At 52.6% G+C, this 23235-nt stretch overlaps 1 protein-coding gene across 1 annotated transcript in view; it reads right to left on the reverse strand.

Moving 5' to 3' along the window:
- coq4 (coenzyme Q4 homolog (S. cerevisiae)) overlaps positions 1 to 23047 on the reverse strand; it is a 42280-nt gene extending 19233 nt beyond the window's left edge. The window contains exons 1-2 of the mRNA XM_085965160.1: positions 23034 to 23047; positions 20498 to 20600 (exon numbers count right to left, since the gene is read on the reverse strand). Of these exons, the coding sequence (XP_085821286.1) occupies positions 20498 to 20600; positions 23034 to 23047 (117 nt within the window). The remainder of the gene's footprint in view (positions 1 to 20497; positions 20601 to 23033) is intronic.
- Positions 23048 to 23235: the final 188 nt, after the last annotated feature.

Genomic DNA, 23235 nt, shown 5'->3' on the forward strand with positions numbered 1-23235 from the left:
CCCCCGCCCCTGTGGGAAGTATTTTGTTTGTTTGTCTCCAATTTTAACTGCACATTTGTTGTTTGTATACATTGATTTAATTACATCATATGTTTTCCCTCCTACCCCACTTTCGATAAGTTTCAGGAATAAACCGTCATGCCAGATGGAGTCGAAAGCCTTCTGGAAATCTACAAAGCATGCGTAGATTTTGCTTTTGTTATTGTGAACGTGTTTGTCAATTAGGGTCTGTAGGGTGAAGATATGATCGGATGTTCTATAGTTTGGCAGGAATCCAATTTGGCTTTTACTCAAGACATTGTGCTCCTCAAGGAAGTTTATAAGTCTTTTGTTTATGATGCTACAGAATACCTTCCCCAGGTTACTGTTTACACAGATGCCTCGATAGTTGTTTGGGTCGATTTTGTCCCCACTTTTGTATATGGGCGTTATGAGTCCTTTGTTCCAGATATCAGGGAAATAACCGACACTCAGAACCAAGTTGAAGAGTTTTAGGATAGCCAGTTTCATTTTGTTGTCTGTGTGTTTAATCATCTCGTTTAGTATGCCATCTGTCCCGCATCTGTCTCCTCTCCCGAGGTCCCTCTGTTCAAAGGCACACCCCGAGGTCCCTCTGTTCACAGATACACCCCGAGGTCTCCCTGTTCAAAGATACACCCGAGGTCCCCCTGTTCAAAGACACACCCCGAGGTCCCTCTGTTCAAAGACACAGCCCGAGGTCTCCCTGTTCAAAGACACACCCCGAGGTCCCTCTGTTCAAAGATACACCCCGAGGTCCCCCTGTTCAAAGACACACCCCGAGGTCCCTCTGTTCAAAGACACAGCCCGAGGTCTCCCTGTTCAAAGACACACCCCGAGGTCCCCCTGTTCAAAGATACACCCCGAGGTCCCCCTGTTCAAAGATACACCACGAGGTCTCCCTGTTCAAAGATACACACCGAGGTCCCCCTGTTCAAAGATACACCCCGAGGTCCCTCTGTTCAAAGATACACCCCGAGGTCCCTCTGTTCAAAGACACACCCCGAGGTCCCTCTGTTCAAAGACACAGCCCGAGGTCTCCCTGTTCAAAGATACACCCCGAGGTCCCTCTGTTCGCAGATACACCCCGCGGTCTCCCTGTTCACAGATACACCCCGAGGTCCCTCTGTTCAAAGATACACCCCGAGGTCTCCCTGTTCAAAGACACACCCCGAGGTCCCTCTGTTCAAAGGCACACCCCGAGGTCTCCCTGTTCAAAGATACACCCCGAGGTCCCTCTGTTCAAAAACACACCCCGGGGTCCCCCTGTTCACAGATACACCCCGAGGTCCCTCTGTTCAAAGATACACCCCGAGGTCTCCCTGTTCAAAGATACACCCCGAGGTCTCCCTGTTCAAAGATACAACCCGAGGTCTCCCTGTTCAAAGATACACCCCGAGGTCTCCCTGTTCAAAGATACACCCCGAGGTCCCCCTGTTCAAAGATACACCCCGAGGTCTCCCTGTTCAAAGATACACCCCGAGGTCTCCCTGTTCAAAGATACACCCCGAGGTCCCTCTGTTCAAAGATACACCCCGAGGTCCCTCTGTTCAAAGATACACCCCGAGGTCCCTCTGTTCAAAGATACACCCAGAGGTCCCTCTGTTCAAAGATACACCCCGAGGTCTCCCTGTTCAAAGATACACCCCGAGGTCCCTCTGTTCAAAGATACACCCCAGGTCCCTCTGTTCAAAGATACACCCCGAGGTCCCTCTGTTCACAGATACACCCCGAGGTCCCGCTGTTCACAGATTCACCCCGAGGTCCCTCTGTTCAAAGACACACCCCGAGGTCCCTCTGTTCAAAGACACAGCCCGAGGTCCCTCTGTTCAAAGACACACCCCGAGGTCTCCCTGTTCACAGATACACCCCGAGGTCCCTCTGTTCAAAGACACACCCCGAGGTCCCTCTGTTCAAAGATACACCCCGAGGTCCCTCTGTTCACAGATACACCCCGAGGTCCCGCTGTTCACAGATTCACCCCGAGGTCCCTCTGTTCAAAGATACACCCCGAGGTCCCTCTGTTCACAGATACACCCCGAGGTCCCCCTGTTCAAAGATACACCCCGAGGTCCCTCTGTTCAAAGATACACCCCGAGGTCCCTCTGTTCAAAGACACACCCCGAGGTCCCTCTGTTCAAAGACACAATACAATACAAATCGCTTTATTGGCATGATAAGGTACATCTTATGTTGCCAAAGCATCAAAATACATTTATGGTTGAACACATAAACGCGGTTCCATTCATACAGTGTATAAACAGGTATATCCCTGAGTTTATAAATATATTTTCGCCTTGTTTATATATACTCTTGTCTTAGTTTACTGGTTGTCCCTCTGTTCATGGCAAGCTGTAACATAGTGTGCCGCCAGTGTTACACAGCTTCTCTCCTCCCCCAGTAGGAATGGGAGTTTTTGGTTGTCAGTCAGATTTCTGAATTCAGGGCATATTTGTGAGAATTTTTGATAGAAATTCTCTCTGATGCCCTGATATTTTCCACAGGCTGTGAGGAAGTGCATCTCTGTCTCAACTACTCCCTGACTGCAGTGAGAGCATATCCTGTCTTCTCTTGGCAGCCTGGTCTGCCTGTGTCTGCCTTTTTCGATCGCTAGGCTATGTTCGCTAAGTCTGTACCTTGTCAAGGTTCTTCTCAGTTTGTTATCCTTTACCATGGTCAGGTAATCAGCTATGTTGTATTGTCTGTTTAGGGCCAAGTAGCAATTGAGTTTGCTTTGGGTTTTTGTTGTTTCTGCCCAATATGACAGATATTTTTCCTTTTGCTTAGCGACGATTGTGTTGGGTCGAATTCTTTGTGTTACCCTGTCACTGTCCTGGGGCTGGTTATTGTTAGTATTGTTATTAGTTACTTTATTGAGTCCCAGGACTAGTTGACTGAGGGTATTCTTCTTTATGGTCAGCTCTTGGCATTTCAGGGCGTCGTAGTGATAGCATTGGGGGTTGCTCATTTGTAGGTGATTCCAAAATTTGGTGGCTCTTTTTTGGATAGTGATTATTAATGGGTATTGGCCTAGTTCCGCCCTGCATGCGTTGTTTACTGTTTTCCTTTGAGTCCGGAGGATACTTTTACAGAATTCCGCATGTAGGATCTCAATTGGGTGTTTGTCCCATTTTGCAAAATCTTGTTGTGTTAGTGGTCCCCAGACCTCACTGCCATAGAGTGCAATTGGTTCAATTACTGATTTGAAAATTTTGAGCCAAATGCTAATTGGGATTTCTATTTGGATTGATTTTTTGATGGCATAGAAAGCCCTTCTTGCTTTCTCTTTCAGTTCATTCACAGCCAGTTTGAAGTTTCCCGTAGAACTGATTTTTAAGCCCAAGTATGTGTAGTGAGTGGTTTGTTCAATTTTGGTTGTTCCTACTGTGAAATTTATTGTGGGTCCATGTTGTTTGGATCTTTGCTGGAACACAAGGACTTTGGTTTTTTGGGGATTTATTGTCAGGGCCCAAGTCTGGCAGTACGACTCCAGCAGGTCCAGGTTCTGCTGTAGACCCTCCTTAGTTGGTGACAGCAGAACCAGGTCGTCGGCATAGAGGAGGAATTTAACCTTGGATTCATATAGGGTGAGGCCGGGTGCTGTAGATTGTTCAAGTAGTTTTGCCAATCCATTAATGTAAATATTAAAGAGTGTCGGTGAGATTGGCGAGCCCTGCGTCACCCCCCGCCCCTGTATTTTGTTTGTTTGTCTCCAATTTTAACTGCACATTTATTGTTTGTATACATTGATTTAATTACATCATATGTTTTACCTCCTACCCCGCTTTCGATAAGTTTCAGGAATAAACCGTCATGCCAGATGGAGTCGAAAGCCTTCTGGAAATCTACAAAGCATGCGTAGATTTTGCTTTTGTTATGGTGAACGTGTTTGTCAATTAGGGTCTGTAGGGTGAAGATATGATCGGATGTTCTATAGTTTGGCAGGAATCCAATTTGGCTTTTACTCAAGATATTGTGCTCTTCAAGGAAGTTTATAAGTCTTTTGTTTATGATGCTACAGAATACCTTCCCCAGGTTACTGTTTACACAGATGCCTCGATAGTTGTTTGGGTCGATTTTGTCCCCACTTTTGTATATGGGTGTTATGAGTCCTTTGTTCCAGATGTCAGGGAAATAACCGACACTCAGAACCAAGTTGAAGAGTTTTAGGATAGCCAGTTTCAGTTTGTCGTCTGCGTGTTTAATCATCTCGTTTAGTATGCCGTCTGTCCCGCAAGCTTTTCCTGGTCGCAGGTCCTTGAGTTTTTCAAGAAGTTCTTTTTCTGTTATTATGGCGTCTAGCGGGTTTTGGTTATCTTTTATGGCCATTTCAAGCTTTTCAAGTTTTTTGCGTATTTGGTGTTGCTCTGGTCCTAGTGTGTTTTTCTGGTATAATTTTTCAAAGTGGTTTACCCATGTGTCCCCATTTTGAATGGACAAATCGTCGTGTTGTTTTTTGTGTAGTGTTTTCAAGTTGTCCCAGAAACAATTCGACTCAATGGATTCCTCCATGGAGCTGAGTGTATTCTTAATAAATTGCTCTTTTTTGGTCCTGAGTGTGTTTCTGTATTGTGTTAGCGTCTGACAATAAGTAAGGCGTAATTCCTCGTTTTCTGGATGTCTGTGTTTTTGGTTTGATAGTTTTCTAAGTTTTTTCCTCATGTTATGGCAATCATGGTCAAACCATTTTTCATAGTTTTTTGTTTTGGGTTTGTTCTTGCGAGCTTTCAAGTTTGCATTTGTTGCCAAATTATCAAAAATATTGTTTAGTTTACTAACTGCCCGGTTTACGCCTTCTTTATTGTGAGTGTATATGTTATCCAGAAAGGTGTCTAAGAGAGCTTGAGTTGATGCATTGCTAATTGTTTTCTGGTATTTTTCCGTGTCGTTTTTGGCCCATCTGTACGATTTTTTGGTGTTGTACAGTTTACTGGGTTGTGTTTCTATGTTGTTTGTTTCTGTCTTTTTGAGAAACATAGTAATTTGACTGTGATCTGACAGTGTTGTTTGTGGTTTGACTGTGAATGCTCTGAAAGAGGATGGGTCCAAGTCTGTAATCATACAGTCTACTGTGCTGCAGCCAAGAGGTGAGCAGTAGGTCGATCTTCCTAGGAGGTCTCCTATGAACCTACCATTGACAATGTACAGACCCAGGTTTCGACAGAGCTGTAGTAGCTGTTTACCGTTGGTATTTGACTGCTTGTCGCAGTTATGCCTGTATGGAAGGGAAGGGATGTCAAAGTGGTTATTCCCGAATACGTAATTGTTTCCCTGATTATTGGTGAAGTCTGGTTCTTCGCCCGTTCTTGAATTGAGGTCCCCACAGATCAACACGTTCCCCTGGGCCTGGTATTGGATAATTTCCCCCTCCATGTTGGAGAAGGTGTCCTCTTTGTAGTACGGGGAATCGATTGGAGGGATATAAAGTGCGCAAATGTAAACATCTTGGGTGTTTGAGATAATCACACCCCGAGGTCCCTCTGTTCAAAGACACACCCCGAGGTCCCTCTGTTCAAAGACACAGCCCGAGGTCCCTCTGTTCACAGATACACCCCGAGGTCCCTCTGTTCACAGATACACCCCGAGGTCCCTCTGTTCACAGATACACCCCGAGGTCCCCCTGTTCACAGATACACCCCGAGGTCCCCCTGTTCAAAGATACACCCCGAGGTCCGTCTGTTCAAAGACACACCCCGAGGTCCCTCTGTTCAAAGACACACCCCGAGGTCCCTCTGTTCAAAGACACACCCCGAGGTCCCTCTGTTCAAAGACACAGCCCGAGGTCCCTCTGTTCAAAGACACACCCCGAGGTCCCTCTGTTCAAAGATACACCCCGAGGTCCGTCTGTTCAAAGACACACCCCGAGGTCCCTCTGTTCAAAGACACAGCCCGAGGTCCCTCTGTTCAAAGACACAGCCCGAGGTCTCCCTGTTCAAAGACACACCCCGAGGTCCCTCTGTTCAAAGACACACCCCGAGGTGCCTCTGTTCACAGATACACCCCGAGGTCCCTCTGTTCAAAGGTACACCTCGAGGTCCCTCTGTTCACAGATACACCCCGAGGTCCCCCTGTTCAAAGATACACCCCGAGGTCTCCCTGTTCAAAGATACACCCCGAGGTCCCCCTGTTCAAAGACACACCCCGAGGTCCCTCTGTTCAAAGACACAGCCCGAGGTCTCCCTGTTCAAAGACACACCCCGAGGTCCCTCTGTTCAAAGATACACCCCGAGGTCCCCCTGTTCAAAGATACACCCCGAGGTCCCTCTGTTCACAGATACACCCCGAGGTCCCTCTGTTCACAGATACACCCCGAGGTCCCTCTGTTCACAGATACGCCCCGAGATCCCCCTGTTCACAGATACACCCCGAGGTCCCCCTGTTCAAAGATACACCCCGAGGTCCCCCTGTTCACAGATACACCCCGAGGTCTCCCTGTTCACAGATACACCCAGAGGTCCCTCTGTTCAAAGATACACCCCGAGGTCCCTCTGTTCAAAGATACACCCCGAGGTCCCTCTGTTCACAGATACACCCAGAGGTCTCCCTGTTCACAGATACACCCAGAGGTCTCCCTGTTCACAGATACACCCCGAGGTCCCTCTGTTCAAAGATACACCCCGAGGTCCCTCTGTTCAAAGATACACCCCGAGGTCCCTCTGTTCACAGATACACCCCGAGGTCTCCCTGTTCACAGATACACCCCGAGGTCTCCCTGTTCACAGATACACCCCGAGGTCTCCCTGTTCACAGATACACCCCGAGGTCTCCCTGTTCACAGATACACCCCGAGGTCTCCCTGTTCAAAGACACACCCCGAGGTCTCCCTGTTCACAGATACACCCCGAGGTCTCCCTGTTCACAGATACACCCCGAGGTCTCCCTGTTCACAGATACACCCCGAGGTCCCCCTGTTCACAGATACACCCAGAGGTCCCCCTGTTCACAGATACACCCCGAGGTCCCCCTGTTCACAGATACACCCAGAGGTCCCTCTATTCAAAGACACACCCCGAGGTCCCTCTGTTCACAGATACACCCAGAGGTCCCCCTGTTCACAGATACACCCCGAGGTCTCCCTGTTCACAGATACACCCAGAGGTCCCTCTATTCAAAGACACACCCCGAGGTCCCCCTGTTCACAGATACACCCCGAGGTCTCCCTGTTCACAGATACACCCAGAGGTCCCTCTATTCAAAGACACACCCCGAGGTCCCTCTGTTCACAGATACACCCAGAGGTCCCCCTGTTCACAGATACACCCCGAGGTCTCCCTGTTCACAGATACACCCAGAGGTCCCTCTATTCACAGATACACCCAGAGGTCCCCCTGTTCACAGATACACCCCAAGGTCTCCCTGTTCAAAGACACACCCAGAGGTCCCCCTGTTCACAGATACACCCCAAGGTCTCCCTGTTCAAAGACACACCCCGAGGTCTCCCTGTTCAAAGATACACCCCGAGGTCCCCCTGTTCAAAGATACACCCCGAGGTCTCCCTGTTCAAAGACACATCCCGAGGTCCCCCTGTTCAAAGACACACCCCGAGGTCCCCCTGTTCACAGATACACCCCGAGGTCCCTCTATTTAAAGACACACCCCGAGGTCCCCCTGTTCACAGATACACCCCGAGGTCGCCCTGTTCAAAGACACACCCCGAGGTCCCTCTGTTCAAAGACACACCCCGAGCTCTCCCTGTTCAAAGATACACCCCGAGGTCCCCCTGTTCACAGATACACCCCGAGGTCCCTCTATTCAAAGACACACCCCGAGCTCTCCCTGTTCAAAGATACACCCAGAGGTCTCCCTGTTCACAGATACACCCAGAGGTCTCCCTGTTCACAGATACACCCCGAGGTCTCCCTGTTCACAGATACACCCCGAGGTCCCCCTGTTCACAGATACACCCCGAGGTCCCCCTGTTCACAGATACACCCCAAGGTCTCCCTGTTCAAAGACACACCCCGAGGTCTCCCTGTTCAAAGATACACCCCGAGGTCTCCCTGTTCAAAGACACATCCCGAGGTCCCCCTGTTCAAAGACACACCCCGAGGTCCCTCTATTCAAAGACACACCCCGAGGTCCCCTTGTTCACAGATACACCCCGAGGTCTCCCTGTTCAAAGATACACCCCGAGGTCCCTCTGTTCACAGATACACCCCGAGGTCCCTCTGTTCAAAGACACACCCCGAGGTCTCCCTGTTCAAAGATACACCCCGAGGTCCCTCTGTTCAAAGATACACCCCGCGGTCTCCCTGTTCACAGATACACCCCGAGGTCCCTCTGTTCAAAGATACACCCCGAGGTCTCCCTGTTCAAAGACACACCCCGAGGTCCCTCTGTTCAAAGACACACCCCGAGGTCTCCCTGTTCAAAGATACACCCCGAGGTCCCTCTGTTCAAAAACACACCCCGGGGTCCCCCTGTTCACAGATACACCCCGAGGTCCCTCTGTTCAAAGATACACCCCGAGGTCCCTCTGTTCAAAGATACACCCCGAGGTCTCCCTGTTCAAAGATACACCCCGAGGTCTCCCTGTTCAAAGATACACCCCGAGGTCTCCCTGTTCAAAGATACACCCCGAGGTCTCCCTGTTCAAAGATACACCCCGAGGTCTCCCTGTTCAAAGATACACCCCGAGGTCTCCCTGTTCAAAGATACACCCCGAGGTCCCTCTGTTCAAAGATACACCCCGAGGTCCCTCTGTTCAAAGATACACCCCGAGGTCCCTCTGTTCAAAGATACACCCCGAGGTCTCCCTGTTCAAAGATACACCCCGAGGTCTCCCTGTTCAAAGATACACCCCGAGGTCCCTCTGTTCAAAGATACACCCCAGGTCCCCCTGTTCAAAGATACACCCCGAGGTCCCTCTGTTCACAGATACACCCCGAGGTCCCGCTGTTCACAGATACACCCCGAGGTCCCTCTGTTCAAAGACACACCCCGAGGTCCCTCTGTTCAAAGACACAGCCCGAGGTCCCTCTGTTCAAAGACACACCCCGAGGTCTCCCTGTTCACAGATACACCCCGAGGTCCCTCTGTTCAAAGACACACCCCGAGGTCCCTCTGTTCACAGATACACCCCGAGGTCCCTCTGTTCAAAGATACACCCCGAGGTCCCCCTGTTCAAAGATACACCCCGAGGTCCCTCTGTTCAAAGACACAGCCCGAGGTCCCTCTGTTCACAGATACACCCCGAGGTCCCTCTGTTCAGATACACCCCGAGGTCCCTCTGTTCACAGATACACCCCGAGGTCCCCCTGTTCACAGATACACCCAGAGGTCCCTCTGTTCAAAGATACACCCCGAGGTCCCCCTGTTCAAATATACACCCCGAGGTCCCTCTGTTCAAAGACACACCCCGAGGTCCCTCTGTTCAAAGACACACCCCGAGGTCCCTCTCTTCACAGACACACCCCGAGGTCCCTCTGTTCAAAGACACAGCCCGAGGTCCCTCTGTTCAAAGGCACACCCCGAGGTCCCTCTGTTCAAAGATACACCCCGAGGTCCCTCTGTTCAAAGACACACCCCGAGGTCCCTCTGTTCAAAGACACACCCCGAGGTCCCTCTGTTCAAAGACACAGCCCGAGGTCTCCCTGTTCAAAGACACACCCCGAGGTCCCTCTGTTCAAAGACACAGCCCGAGGTCCCTCTGTTCAAAGACACAGCCCGAGGTCTCCCTGTTCAAAGACACACCCTGAGGTCCCTCTGTTCAAAGACACACCCCGAGGTCCCTCTGTTCACAGATACACCCCGAGGTCCCTCTGTTCAAAGGTACACCTCGAGGTCCCTCTGTTCACAGATACACCCCGAGGTCCCCCTGTTCAAAGATACACCCCGAGGTCTCCCTGTTCAAAGATACACCCCGAGGTCCCCCTGTTCAAAGACACACCCCGAGGTCCCTCTGTTCAAAGACACACCCCGAGGTCCCTCTGTTCAAAGATACACCCCGAGGTCCCCCTGTTCAAAGATACACCCCGAGGTCCCTCTGTTCACAGATACACCCCGAGGTCCCTCTGTTCACAGATACACCCCGAGGTCCCTCTGTTCACAGATACACCCCGAGGTCCCCCTGTTCAAAGATACACCCCGAGGTCCCCCTGTTCACAGATACACCCCGAGGTCCCTCTGTTCAAAGATACACCCCGAGGTCCCCCTGTTCAAAGATACACCCCGAGGTCCCCCTGTTCAAAGATACACCCCGAGGTCTCCCTGTTCAAAGATACAGACCGAGGTCCCCCTGTTCAAAGATACACCCCGAGATCCCTCTGTTCAAAGATACACCCCGAGGTCCCTCTGTTCAAAGACACACCCAGAGGTCCCTCTGTTCAAAGACACAGCCCGAGGTCCCTCTGTTCAAAGATACACCCCGAGGTCCCTCTGTTCAAAGATACACCCCGAGGTCTCCCTGTTCAAAGATACACCCCGAGGTCTCCCTGTTCAAAGATACGCCCCGAGGTCTCCCTGTTCAAAGATACGCCCCGAGGTCTCCCTGTTCAAAGATACACCCAGAGGTCCCCCTGTTCAAAGATACACCCCGAGTTCTCCCTGTTCAAAGATACACCCCGAGGTCTCCCTGTTCAAAGATACACCCCGAGGTCCCTCTGTTCAAAGATACACCCCGAGGTCCCTCTGTTCACAGATACACCCCGAGGTCTCCCTGTTCACAGATACACCCAGATGTCCCCCTGTTCACAGATACACCCAGAGGTCTCCCTGTTCACAGATACACCCCGAGGTCCCCCTGTTCACAGATACACCCCGAGGTCTCCCTGTTCACAGATACACCCAGAGGTCCCCCTGTTCACAGATACACCCCAAGGTCTCCCTGTTCAAAGACACACCCCGAGGTCTCCCTGTTCAAAGATACACCCCGAGGTCCCCCTGTTCAAAGATACACCCCGAGGTCTCCCTGTTCAAAGACACATCCCGAGGTCCCCCTGTTCAAAGACACACCCCGAGGTCCCCCTGTTCACAGATACACCCCGAGGTCCTTCTATTTAAAGACACACCCCGAGGTCCCCCTGTTCACAGATACACCCCGAGGTCGCCCTGTTCAAAGACACACCCCGAGGTCCCTCTGTTCAAAGACACACCCCGAGCTCTCCCTGTTCAAAGATACACCCCGAGGTCCCCCTGTTCACAGATACACCCCGAGGTCCCTCTATTCAAAGACACACCCCGAGGTCCCTCTGTTCAAAGACACACCCCGAGCTCTCCCTGTTCAAAGATACACCCAGAGGTCTCCCTGTTCACAGATACACCCAGAGGTCTCCCTGTTCACAGATACACCCCGAGGTCTCCCTGTTCACAGATACACCCCGAGGTCTCCCTGTTCACAGATACACCCCGAGGTCTCCCTGTTCACAGATACACCCCGAGGTCTCCCTGTTCACAGATACACCCCGAGGTCCCCCTGTTCACAGATACACCCCGAGGTCCCCCTGTTCACAGATACACCCAGAGGTCCCCCTGTTCACAGATACACCCCAAGGTCTCCCTGTTCAAAGACACAATTCAATTCAAATCGCTTTATTGGCATGATAAGTTACATCTTATGTTGCCAAAGCATCAAAATACATTTATGGTTTAGCACATAAACGCAGTTCTATTCATACAGTGTATAAACAGGTCTATCCCTGAGTGTATAAATATGCATTCGCATTGTTTATATATATTCTTTTCTTAGTTTACTGGTTGTCCCTCTGTTCATGGCAAGCTGTAACATAGTGTGCCGCCAGTGTTATACAGCTTCTCTCCTCTCCCAGTAGGAATGGGAGTTTTTGGTTGTCATTCAGAGGTCTCCTCTCCCGAGGTCCCTCTGTTCAAAGGCACACCCCGAGGTCCCTCTGTTCAAAGATACACCCCGAGGTCCCTCTGTTCAAAGACACACCCCGAGGTCCCTCTGTTCAAAGGTACACCTCGAGGTCCCTCTGTTCACAGATACACCCCGAGGTCTCCCTGTTCAAAGATACACCCCGAGGTCCCCCTGTTCAAAGACACACCCCGAGGTCCCTCTGTTCAAAGACACAGCCCGAGGTCTCCCTGTTCAAAGACACACCCCGAGGTCCCTCTGTTCAAAGATACACCCCGAGGTCCCCCTGTTCAAAGACACACCCCGAGGTCCCTCTGTTCAAAGACACAGCCCGAGGTCTCCCTGTTCAAAGACACACCCCGAGGTCCCCCTGTTCAAAGATACACCCCGAGGTCCCCCTGTTCAAAGATACACCACGAGGTCTCCCTGTTCAAAGATACACACCGAGGTCCCCCTGTTCAAAGATACACCCCGAGGTCCCTCTGTTCAAAGATACACCCCGAGGTCCCTCTGTTCAAAGACACACCCCGAGGTCCCTCTGTTCAAAGACACAGCCCGAGGTCTCCCTGTTCAAAGATACACCCCGAGGTCCCTCTGTTCGCAGATACACCCCGCGGTCTCCCTGTTCACAGATACACCCCGAGGTCCCTCTGTTCAAAGATACACCCCGAGGTCTCCCTGTTCAAAGACACACCCCGAGGTCCCTCTGTTCAAAGGCACACCCCGAGGTCTCCCTGTTCAAAGATACACCCCGAGGTCCCTCTGTTCAAAAACACACCCCGGGGTCCCCCTGTTCACAGATACACCCCGAGGTCCCTCTGTTCAAAGATACACCCCGAGGTCTCCCTGTTCAAAGATACACCCCGAGGTCTCCCTGTTCAAAGATACAACCCGAGGTCTCCCTGTTCAAAGATACACCCCGAGGTCTCCCTGTTCAAAGATACACCCCGAGGTCCCCCTGTTCAAAGATACACCCCGAGGTCTCCCTGTTCAAAGATACACCCCGAGGTCTCCCTGTTCAAAGATACACCCCGAGGTCCCTCTGTTCAAAGATACACCCCGAGGTCCCTCTGTTCAAAGATACACCCCGAGGTCCCTCTGTTCAAAGATACACCCAGAGGTCCCTCTGTTCAAAGAAACACCCCGAGGTCTCCCTGTTCAAAGATACACCCCGAGGTCCCTCTGTTCAAAGATACACCCCAGGTCCCCCTGTTCAAAGATACACCCCGAGGTCCCTCTGTTCACAGATACACCCCGAGGTCCCGCTGTTCACAGATTCACCCCGAGGTCCCTCTGTTCAAAGACACACCCCGAGGTCCCTCTGTTCAAAGACACAGCCCGAGGTCCCTCTGTTCAAAGACACACCCCGAGGTCTCCCTGTTCACAGATACACCCCGAGGTCCCTCTGTTCAAAGACACACCCCGAGGTCCCTCTGTTCAAAGATACACCCCGAGGTCCCTCTGTTCACAGATACACCCCGAGGTCCCGCTGTTCACAGATTCACCCCGAGGTCCCTCTGTTCAAAGACACACCCCGAGGTCCCTCTGTTCAAAGACAGAGCCCGAGGTCCCTCTGTTCAAAGACACACCCCGAGGTCTCCCTGTTCACAGATACACCCCGAGGTCCCTCTGTTCAAAGACACACCCCGAGGTCCCTCTGTTCAAAGATACACCCCGAGGTCCCTCTGTTCAAAGATACACCCCGAGGTCCCCCTGTTCAAAGATACACCCCGAGGTCCCTCTGTTCAAAGATACACCCCGAGGTCCCTCTGTTCAAAGACACACCCCGAGGTCCCTCTGTTCAAAGACACAGCCCGAGGTCTCCCTGTTCAAAGACACACCCCGAGGTCCCTCTGTTCAAAGACACACCCCGAGGTGCCTCTGTTCACAGATACACCCCGAGGTCCCTCTGTTCAAAGGTACACCTCGAGGTCCCTCTGTTCACAGATACACCCCGAGGTCCCCCTGTTCAAAGATACACCCCGAGGTCTCCCTGTTCAAACATACACCCCGAGGTCCCCCTGTTCAAAGACACACCCCGAGGTCCCTCTGTTCAAAGACACAGCCCGAGGTCTCCCTGTTCAAAGACACACCCCGAGGTCCCTCTGTTCAAAGATACACCCCGAGGTCCCCCTGTTCAAAGATACACCCCGAGGTCCCTCTGTTCACAGATACACCCCGAGGTCCCTCTGTTCACAGATACACCCCGAGGTCCCTCTGTTCAAAGACACACCCCGAGGTCCCTCTGTTCAAAGACACACCCCGAGGTCCCTCTGTTCAAAGATACACCCCGAGGTCCCTCTGTTCAAAGATACACCCCGAGGTCTCCCTGTTCAAAGATACACCCCGAGGTCTCCCTGTTCAAAGATACACCCCGAGGTCTCCCTGTTCAAAGATACACCCCGAGGTCTCCCTGTTCAAAGATACACCCCGAGGTCCCCCTGTTCAAAGATACACCCCGAGGTCTCCCTGTTCAAAGATACACCCCGAGGTCTCCCTGTTCAAAGATACACCCCGAGGTCCCTCTGTTCAAAGATACACCCCGAGGTCCCTCTGTTCAAAGATACACCCCGAGGTCCCTCTGTTCAAAGATACACCCCGAGGTCCCTCTGTTCAAAGATACACCCCGAGGTCCCTCTGTTCAAAGATACACCCCAGGTCCCCCTGTTCAAAGATACACCCCGAGGTCCCTCTGTTCACAGATACACCCCGAGGTCCCGCTGTTCACAGATACACCCCGAGGTCCCTCTGTTCAAAGACACACCCCGAGGTCCCTCTGTTCAAAGATATACCCCGAGGTCTCCCTGTTCACAGATACACCCCGAGGTCCCTCTGTTCACAGATACACCCCAAGGTCCCTCTGTTCAAAGATACACCCCGAGGTCCCCCTGTTCAAAGATACACCCCGAGGTCCCTCTGTTCAAAGATACACCCCGAGGTCCCTCTGTTCAAAGACACACCCCGAGGTCCCTCTGTTCAAAGACACACCCCGAGGTCCCTCTGTTCAAAGACACACCCCGAGCTCCCTCTGTTCAAAGACACAGCCCGAGGTCCCTCTGTTCACAGATACACCCAGAGGTCCCTCTGTTCACAGATACACCCCGAGGTCCCTCTGTTCACAGATACACCCCGAGGTCCCCCTGTTCACAGATACACCCAGAGGTCCCTCTGTTCAAAGATACACCCCGAGGTACCCCTGTTCAAATATACACCCCGAGGTCCCTCTGTTCAAAGACACACCCCGAGGTCCCTCTGTTCAAAGACACACCTCGAGGTCCCTCTGTTCAAAGATACACCCCGAGGTCCCTCTGTTCAAAGACACACCCAGAGGTCCCTCTGTTCAAAGACACACCCCGAGGTCCCTCTGTTCAAAGACACAGCCCGAGGTCCCTCTGTTCAAAGACACAGCCCGAGGTCTCCCTGTTCAAAGACACACCCCGAGGTCCCTCTGTTCAAAGACACACCCCGAGGTCCCTCTGTTCAAAGACACACCCCGAGGTCTCCCTGTTCAAAGACACACCCCGAGGTCCCCCTGTTCAAAGACACACCCCGAGGTCCCCCTGTTCAAAGATACACACCGAGGTCCCCCTGTTCAAAGATACACCCCGAGGTCCCTCTGTTCAAAGATACACCCCGAGGTCCCTCTGTTCAAAGACACACCCCGAGGTCCCTCTGTTCAAAGACACAGCCCGAGGTCCCTCTGTTCACAGATACACCCCGAGGTCCCTCTGTTCGCAGATACACCCCGAGGTCCCTCTGTTCGCAGATACACCCCGAGGTCCCTCTGTTCGCAGATACACCCCGAGGTCCCCCTGTTCACAGATACACCCCGAGGTCCCTCTGTTCAAAGATACACCCAGAGGTCCCTCTGTTCAAAGACACACCCCGAGGTCCACCTGTTCAAAGATACACCCAGAGGTCCCCCTGTTCAAAGATACACCCCGAGGTCCCTCCGTTCAAAGATCCATCCAGAGGTCCCTCTGTTCAGACACACCCCGAGGTCCCTCTGTTCAAAGATACACCCCGAGGTCCCTCTGTTCAAAGACACACCCCGAGGTCCCTCTGTTCAAAGATACACCCCGAGGTCCCCCTGTTCAAAGATACACCCCGAGGTCCCTCTGTTCAAAGATACACCCCGAGGTCCCTCTGTTCACAGATACACCCCGAGGACCCCCTGTTCAAAGACACACCCCGAGGTCCCCCTGTTCAAAGACACACCCCGAGGTCCCCCTGTTCAAAGATACACCCCGAGGTCCCTCTGTTCAAAGATACACCCCAGGTCCCCCTGTTCAAAGATACACCCCGAGGTCCCTCTGTTCAAAGACACACCCCGAGGTCCCTCTGTTCAAAGACACAGCCCGAGGTCCCTCTGTTCAAAGACACACCCCGAGGTCTCCCTGTTCAAAGACACACCCCGAGGTCCCTCTGTTCAAAGATACACCCCGAGGTCCCTCTGTTCACAGATACACCCCGAGGTCCCTCTGTTCACAGATACACCCCGAGGTCCCTCTGTTCACAGATACGCCCCGAGATCCCCCTGTTCACAGATACACCCCGAGGTCCCCCTGTTCAAAGATACACCCCGAGGTCCCCCTGTTCACAGATACACCCCGAGGTCCCTCTGTTCAAAGATACACCCCGAGGTCCCCCTGTTCAAAGATACACCCCGAGGTCTCCCTGTTCTAAGATACACACCGAGGTCCCCCTGTTCAAAGATACACCCCGAGGTCCCTCTGTTCAAAGATACACCCCGAGGTCCCTCTGTTCAAAGACACACCCCGAGGTCCCTCTGTTCAAAGACACAGCCCGAGGTCCCTCTGTTCACAGATACACCCCGAGGTCCCTCTGTTCGCAGATACACCCCGAGGTCCCTCTGTTCAGACACACCCCGAGGTCCCTCTGTTCAAAGATACACCCCGAGGTCCCTCTGTTCAAAGACACACCCCGAGGTCCCTCTGTTCAAAGACACACCCCGAGGTCCCTCTGTTCAAAGACACACCCCGAGGTCCCTCTGTTCAAAGACACAGCCCGAGGTCCCTCTGTTCAAAGACACAGCCCGAGGTCTCCCTGTTCAAAGACACACCCCGAGGTCCCTCTGTTCAAAGATACACCCCGAGGTCCCCCTGTTCAAAGATACACCCCGAGGTCCCTCTGTTCAAAGATACACCCCGAGGTCCCTCTGTTCAAAGATACACCCCGAGGTCCCTCTGTTCACAGATACACCCCGAGGACCCCCTGTTCAAAGACACACCCCGAGGTCCCCCTGTTCAAAGACACACCCCGAGGTCCCCCTGTTCACAGATACACCCCGAGGACCCCCTGTTCAAGGACACACCCCGAGGTCCCCCTGTTCAAAGACACACCCCGAGGTCCCCCTGTTCAAAGATACACCCCGAGGTCCCCCTGTTCAAAGATACACCCCGAGGTCCCTCTGTTCAAAGACACACCCCGAGGTCCCCCTGTTCAAAGATACACCCAGAGGTCCCTCTGTTCAAAGACACACCCCGAGGTCCCCCTGTTCAAAGATACACCCCGAGGTCCCTCTGTTCAAAGATACACCCAGAGGTCCCTCTGTTCAAAGATACACCCCGAGGTCCCACTGTTCACAGATACACCCCGAGGACCCCGAGGTCCCCCTGTTCAAAGACACACCCCGAGGTCCCCCTGTTCAAAGATACACCCCGAGGTCCCCCTGTTCAAAGATACACCCCGAGGTCCCTCTGTTCAAAGACACACCCCGAGGTCCCCCTGTTCAAAGATACACCCAGAGGTCCCTCTGTTCAAAGATACACCCAGAGGTGTCCCTGTTCAAAGATACACCCAGCGGTGTCCCTGTTTCTGCACTCAATTCAATTCAAATCGCTTTATTGGCATGACAAGGTACATCTTATGTTGCCAAAGCATCGAAAAACATTTATGGTTTAACACATAAACGCAGATCTATTTATACAGTGTATAAACAGATATATCCGAGTGTATAAATATACATTCATATAATTTGTATATACTCTTTTCTTAGATTTAATGGTTGTCCCTCTGTTTATGGCAAGCTGTAACATCGTGTGCCGTTAAGGTTACACAATTTCTCTGTTCCCCTAGTAGGTATGGGAGTTTTTGGTCGTCATTCAAATTTCTGAATTCAGGGCATATTTTTCTGAATTTTGGATAGAAATTCTCCCTTATGCCCTGATATTTTCCACAAGCTGTGAGCCCTTTAAAATTGTACCATTTAGATTATATTCCCTCTTCTCATTTATCCCACCAAAATTTATCACTTTGCACCTCCTTAACCTTTGCTCAAATTTCATCCGCCACGTGTCTGCCCATTTCACCAGTCTGTCTTTGTCCTCCTGAAGTCGGTCACTATCCTGCTCACTGTTACTACATTTCAGAGTTTCGTGTCATCTGCAACCTTTGAAATTATGCTCCCTATACCCAAGTCCAGGTCATTAATATATATCAAAAAGAGCAGTGGTCCCAATAATGTCCCCTGGGACCACCACTGTATACTTCCCTCCAGTGTGAAAAGCCACCATTCACTGCTCTCTGCTTTCTGTCCCTTGGCCAATTTTGTATCCACGCTCTCACTGTCCCTTTCATCCCATGGGCTTCAATTTTGCTAACAAGTCTATTATGCGGTATTTTATCAAACACCCTTTGAAAGTCCATATACACAACATCCACCACATTACCCTCATCAACTCTCTCCGTTACTTCATCAAAGAACTCGATCAAGTCACTCAAACACGATTTGCCTTTAACAAACCCGTGCTGACTGTCATTTATTAATCCATACTTTTCCAAGTGCCAATTCATTTTGTTCCGGATTATTGTCTCGAAGTTTCCCCACCACCAGCTGGGAACTACAGGCTGACTGGCCTGTAGTTCCCAGCTTTAACCTTCTCCCCTTTTTTGAACGGGGTGAACCAAGGGTGCATCCCATCTGGACCGGGTGACTTTTCTACTTGGAGGGCTGCCAATCTTTTAAGCACCTCCTCTATCTATTTTTATTCTATCCAATATCGCTACTGCCTCCTCCTTTACCGCTACACTGGCGACATCCTCTTCTCTAGTGAAGACAGATGCAAAGCACTGATTTAGTACCCCAACCATACCCTCTGTCTCCAAAAGAAGATCGCCTTTTTGGTCCCTAATCAGCCCCACAAGTCCTTTGACTACCCTTTTACTACTTATGTGTTTATAAAAGACTTCTGGGTTCCCTTTTATGTTAGCCACCAATCTATTCTCGTAATCGCTCTTTACCTCTCATTCCTTTTACAGATCTCCTCTGTCCTTTCGATATTCAGCTTGGTTCTCTACTGTATTATGAACCTTACATTTGTCATAAGCCTCCTTTTTCTGGCTCATTTTCATCTCTATCTTTAGTCCAGGGAGCTCCAGCTTTGGATGCCCTTCCTGTCCCCCTCGTGGGAATGTGCCGACTCTGTCCCCAAACCATATCCTCTTTGTTTTACCTGCCAGTTTTTCATTCCAATCCACCCGGGCCCAGATCCCTCTTCAATTCACTGAACTTAGCCCTCCTCCAGTTAAGTATTTTTACGCTTGATTGTTCCTTGTCCTTTTCAATAACTATTCTAAACCTGATATTATGATCACTGTTCCCCAAATGCTCTCCCACTGAAACATGCTCCAGCTGTCACATTTTATTCCCTAGAACTAGATCCAGCATTGATTCCTTCCTCGTTGGGCTGGACACACACTGATCAAGAAAGTTCTCTTGTACACATTTCTGGAATTCCTCCCCCTCGCTGCCCTTTACATTGTTACTACCTCAGTCTATAGTAGGATCATTGAAGTCCCCCATTATCATTACTCTGTAGTTCTTGCATCTTTCTGCAATTTACCTGCAAATTTGCTCCTTTATCTCCGTCCCAGTATTGGGTGGCCTCTAGTCTACGCCCACTAGTGCAATAGCTCCTCTATTGTTCCTTAATTCTAACAAAATAAATTCTGTCTTTGATCCGCTCAGCTATATCATCCCGCTCCAGTGCTTTAATAGTTTATCTGATCAATACTACCACCTCCCTCTTTTTCCTTCCTTATCTATCTCAAGTACCCTATAGCCAGGAATATTAAGTTCTCAATCCTCCCCTTCTTTCAGCTAGGTCTCTGTTATTGCCACTATATCATAGTCCCATGCTGCGACTTGTGCCTGCAGCTCACCAACCTCATTTACCACGCTACGTGCATTTATGCATACCCACTCCAAACCCATCTTAGACTGCCTCGCATTTGTCCCCTGTCTGATCCCTATTTCCACTCATGTTATTTGTCTCTCCCAGTCCTCTGTGCACCCTACATCTCCTCTCGAATGTGCCCCCTTGACAAATTAGTTTAAACCCTCCCTCGTTCTGTCTATAACATACAGGACAGGAACTATTGGTTGGACAATACCCTTCAGTGAAACTATCCCTGTGTGTTATAGAAGTACACGTACACGGCAGTGAGAGTCCATCTCCCTATCCTGCAGTGCCCACTCTACCTGGATACTTGCAGCATCGCTCACGAGGCAAGAGTCTGCGTTTGCTTTACAAAGACGATGATTCAATTGGAGGCGGTGATGGTGACGGACTACAGTCCAGTATTGTAGTACTCGCTCACTGCCCCAGGTACGATCAGGGTAGGTCAGCAAAACATCAAACTCACGTTAACATCAAGGAAGCGGACGTACTCTCTGCCGAACGTTCCTTCAGGTAATTCCCTCAGGCTGACCAGATCCAGCGTGGATGTGCTGATCCGAGGCCTCTCCCTACAAACAGGAACACCAGGGACACGGTGAAATCCTGAGCTCAGGAATGGAGTGAGCAGCAAGGAATGCCGGCACTACATTGCGCTGGCATCAAGGCCCAGCACCCTCCCTCCTCATTCATCAACCCCTTCTGTTCCCGATACGTTCCCCAAATATACCATCTCACACATTCCCCCTCCTCCCCGTGTTGAAATCAAGACTCATCACACTGAGTCCTTCTCTCATTGTTTCAAAGGATTTCAAACTGTGGAACCCCTCACCTCCCTCTCCAATGTACAGGCTTTCAAACCCTAGCTTGGTGTCACCCATCTACTGTACTGCTTCCTGATGTATCGCATCTTCTCTCCGACTCCCTTCACCCGGAGTCCTGTCCTCTGGTCCCTGTCCTTCACCCGGTGTCCTACCCTCTGGTCCCCGTCCTTCACCCGCTGTGTCCTGCCCTCTGGTCCCCGTCCTTCACCCGCTGTGTCCTGTCCTCTGGTCCCCGTCCTTCACCTGCTGTGTCCTGCCCTCTGGTCCCTGTCCTTCACCCGCTGTGTCCTGTCCTCTGGTCGCTGTCCTTCACCCAGAGTCCTGCCCTCTGGTCCCCGTCCTTCACCCGGCGTCCTACCCTCTGGTCCCCGTCCTTCACCCGCTGTGTCCTGTCCTCTGGTCCCTGTCCTTCACCCGGTGTCCTACCCTCTGGTCCCCGTCCTTCACCCGCTGTGTACTGCCCTCTGGTCCCCGTCCTTCACCCGCTGTGTCCTGTCCTCTGGTCCCTGTCCTTCACCCGCTGTGTCCTGCCCTCTGGTCCCCGTCCTTCACCCGCTGTGTCCTGTCCTCTGGTCCCTGTCCTTCACCCGCTGTGTCCTGCCCTCTGGTCGCTGTCCTTCACCCAGAGTCCTGTCCTCTGGTCCCTGTCCTTCACCCGCTGTGTCCTGTCCTCTGGTCCCTGCCCTTCACCCGGTGTCCTACCCTCTGGTCCCCGTCCTTCACCCGCTGTGTCCTGCCCTCTGGTCCCCGTCCTTCACCCGCTGTGTCCTGTCCTCTGGTCCCTGTCCTTCACCCGGTGTCCTACCCTCTGGTCCCCGTCCTTCACCCGCTGTGTACTGCCCTCTGGTCCCCGTCCTTCACCCGCTGTGTCCTGTCCTCTGGTCCCCGTCCTTCACCCGCTGTGTCCTGTCCTCTGGTCCGTGTCCTGCCCTCTGGTCGCTGTCCTTCACCCAGAGTCCTGTCCTCTGGTCCCTGTCCTTCACCCGCTGTGTCCTGCCCTCTGGTCCCTGCCCTTCACCCAGAGTCCTGTCCTCTGGTCCCCGTCCTTCACCCGCTGTGTCCTGTCCTCTGGTCCCTGTCCTTCACCCGCTGTGTCCTGTCCTCTGGTCCCTGTCCTTCACCCGGCGTCCTACCCTCTGGTCCCCGTCCTTCACCCGCTGTGTCCTGTCCTCTGGTCCCCGTCCTTCACCCGCTGTGTCCTGCCCTCTGGTCCCCGTCCTTCACCCGCTGTGTCCTGTCCTCTGGTCCCCGTCCTTCACCCGCTGTGTACTGCCCTCTGGTCCCCGTCCTTCACCCGCTGTGTCCTGTCCTCTGGTCCCCGTCCTTCACCCGCTGTGTCCTGCCCTCTGGTCCCCGTCCTTCACCCGCTGTGTCCTGTCCTCTGGTCCCCGTCCTTCACCCGCTGTGTCCTGTCCTCTGGTCCCTGTCCTTCACCCGCTGTGTCCTGTCCTCTGGTCCCCGTCCTTCACCCGCTGTGTCCTGTCCTCTGGTCCCCGTCCTTCACCCGCTGTGTCCTGTCCTCTGGTCCCCGTCCTTCACCCGCTGTGTCCTACCCTCTGGTCCCCGTCCTTCACCCGCTGTGTCCTGGCCTCTGGTCCCCGTCCTTCACCCGCTGTGTCCTGTCCTCTGGTCCCCGTCCTTCACCCGCTGTGTCCTGTCCTCTGGTCCCCGTCCTTCACCCGCTGTGTCCTGTCCTCTGGTCCCCGTCCTTCACCCGCTGTGTCCTGTCCTCTGGTCCCTGTCCTTCACCCGCTGTGTCCTGTCCTCTGGTCCCCGTCCTTCACCCGCTGTGTCCTGTCCTCTGGTCCCCGTCCTTCACCCGCTGTGTCCTACCCTCTGGTCCCCGTCCTTCACCCGCTGTGTCCTGGCCTCTGGTCCCTGTCCTTCACCCGCTGTGTCCTGGCCTCTGGTCCCCGTCCTTCACCCGCTGTGTCCTGTCCTCTGGTCCCCGTCCTTCACCCGCTGTGTCCTACCCTCTGGTCCCCGTCCTTCACCCGCTGGGTCCTGCCCTCTGGTCCCCGTCCTTCACCCGCTGTGTCCTGCCCTCTGGTCCCCGTCCTTCACCCGCTGTGTCCTGTCCTCTGGTCCCCGTCCTTCACCCGCTGTGTCCTGTCCTCTGGTCCCCGTCCTTCACCCGGTGTCCTGCCCTCTGGTCCCCGTCCTTCACCCGCTGTGTCCTACCCTCTGGTCCCCATCCTTCACCCGGTGTCCTGTCCTCTGGTCCCCGTCCTTCACCCACTGTGTCCTGTCCTCTGGTCCCCGTCCTTCACCCGCTGGGTCCTGTCCTCTGGTCCCCGTCCTTCACCCGCTGTGTCCTGTCCTCTGGTCCCCGTCCTTCACCCGCTGTGTCCTACCCTCTGGTCCATTTCCTGTATTCAGGTTC

This window comes from Somniosus microcephalus, chromosome 23 (genome assembly GCF_052327205.1).
Source record: "Somniosus microcephalus isolate GS21.2 chromosome 23, FLI_Smic_1.0, whole genome shotgun sequence".
In the NCBI taxonomy this organism is placed as follows: domain Eukaryota; kingdom Metazoa; phylum Chordata; class Chondrichthyes; order Squaliformes; family Somniosidae; genus Somniosus; species Somniosus microcephalus.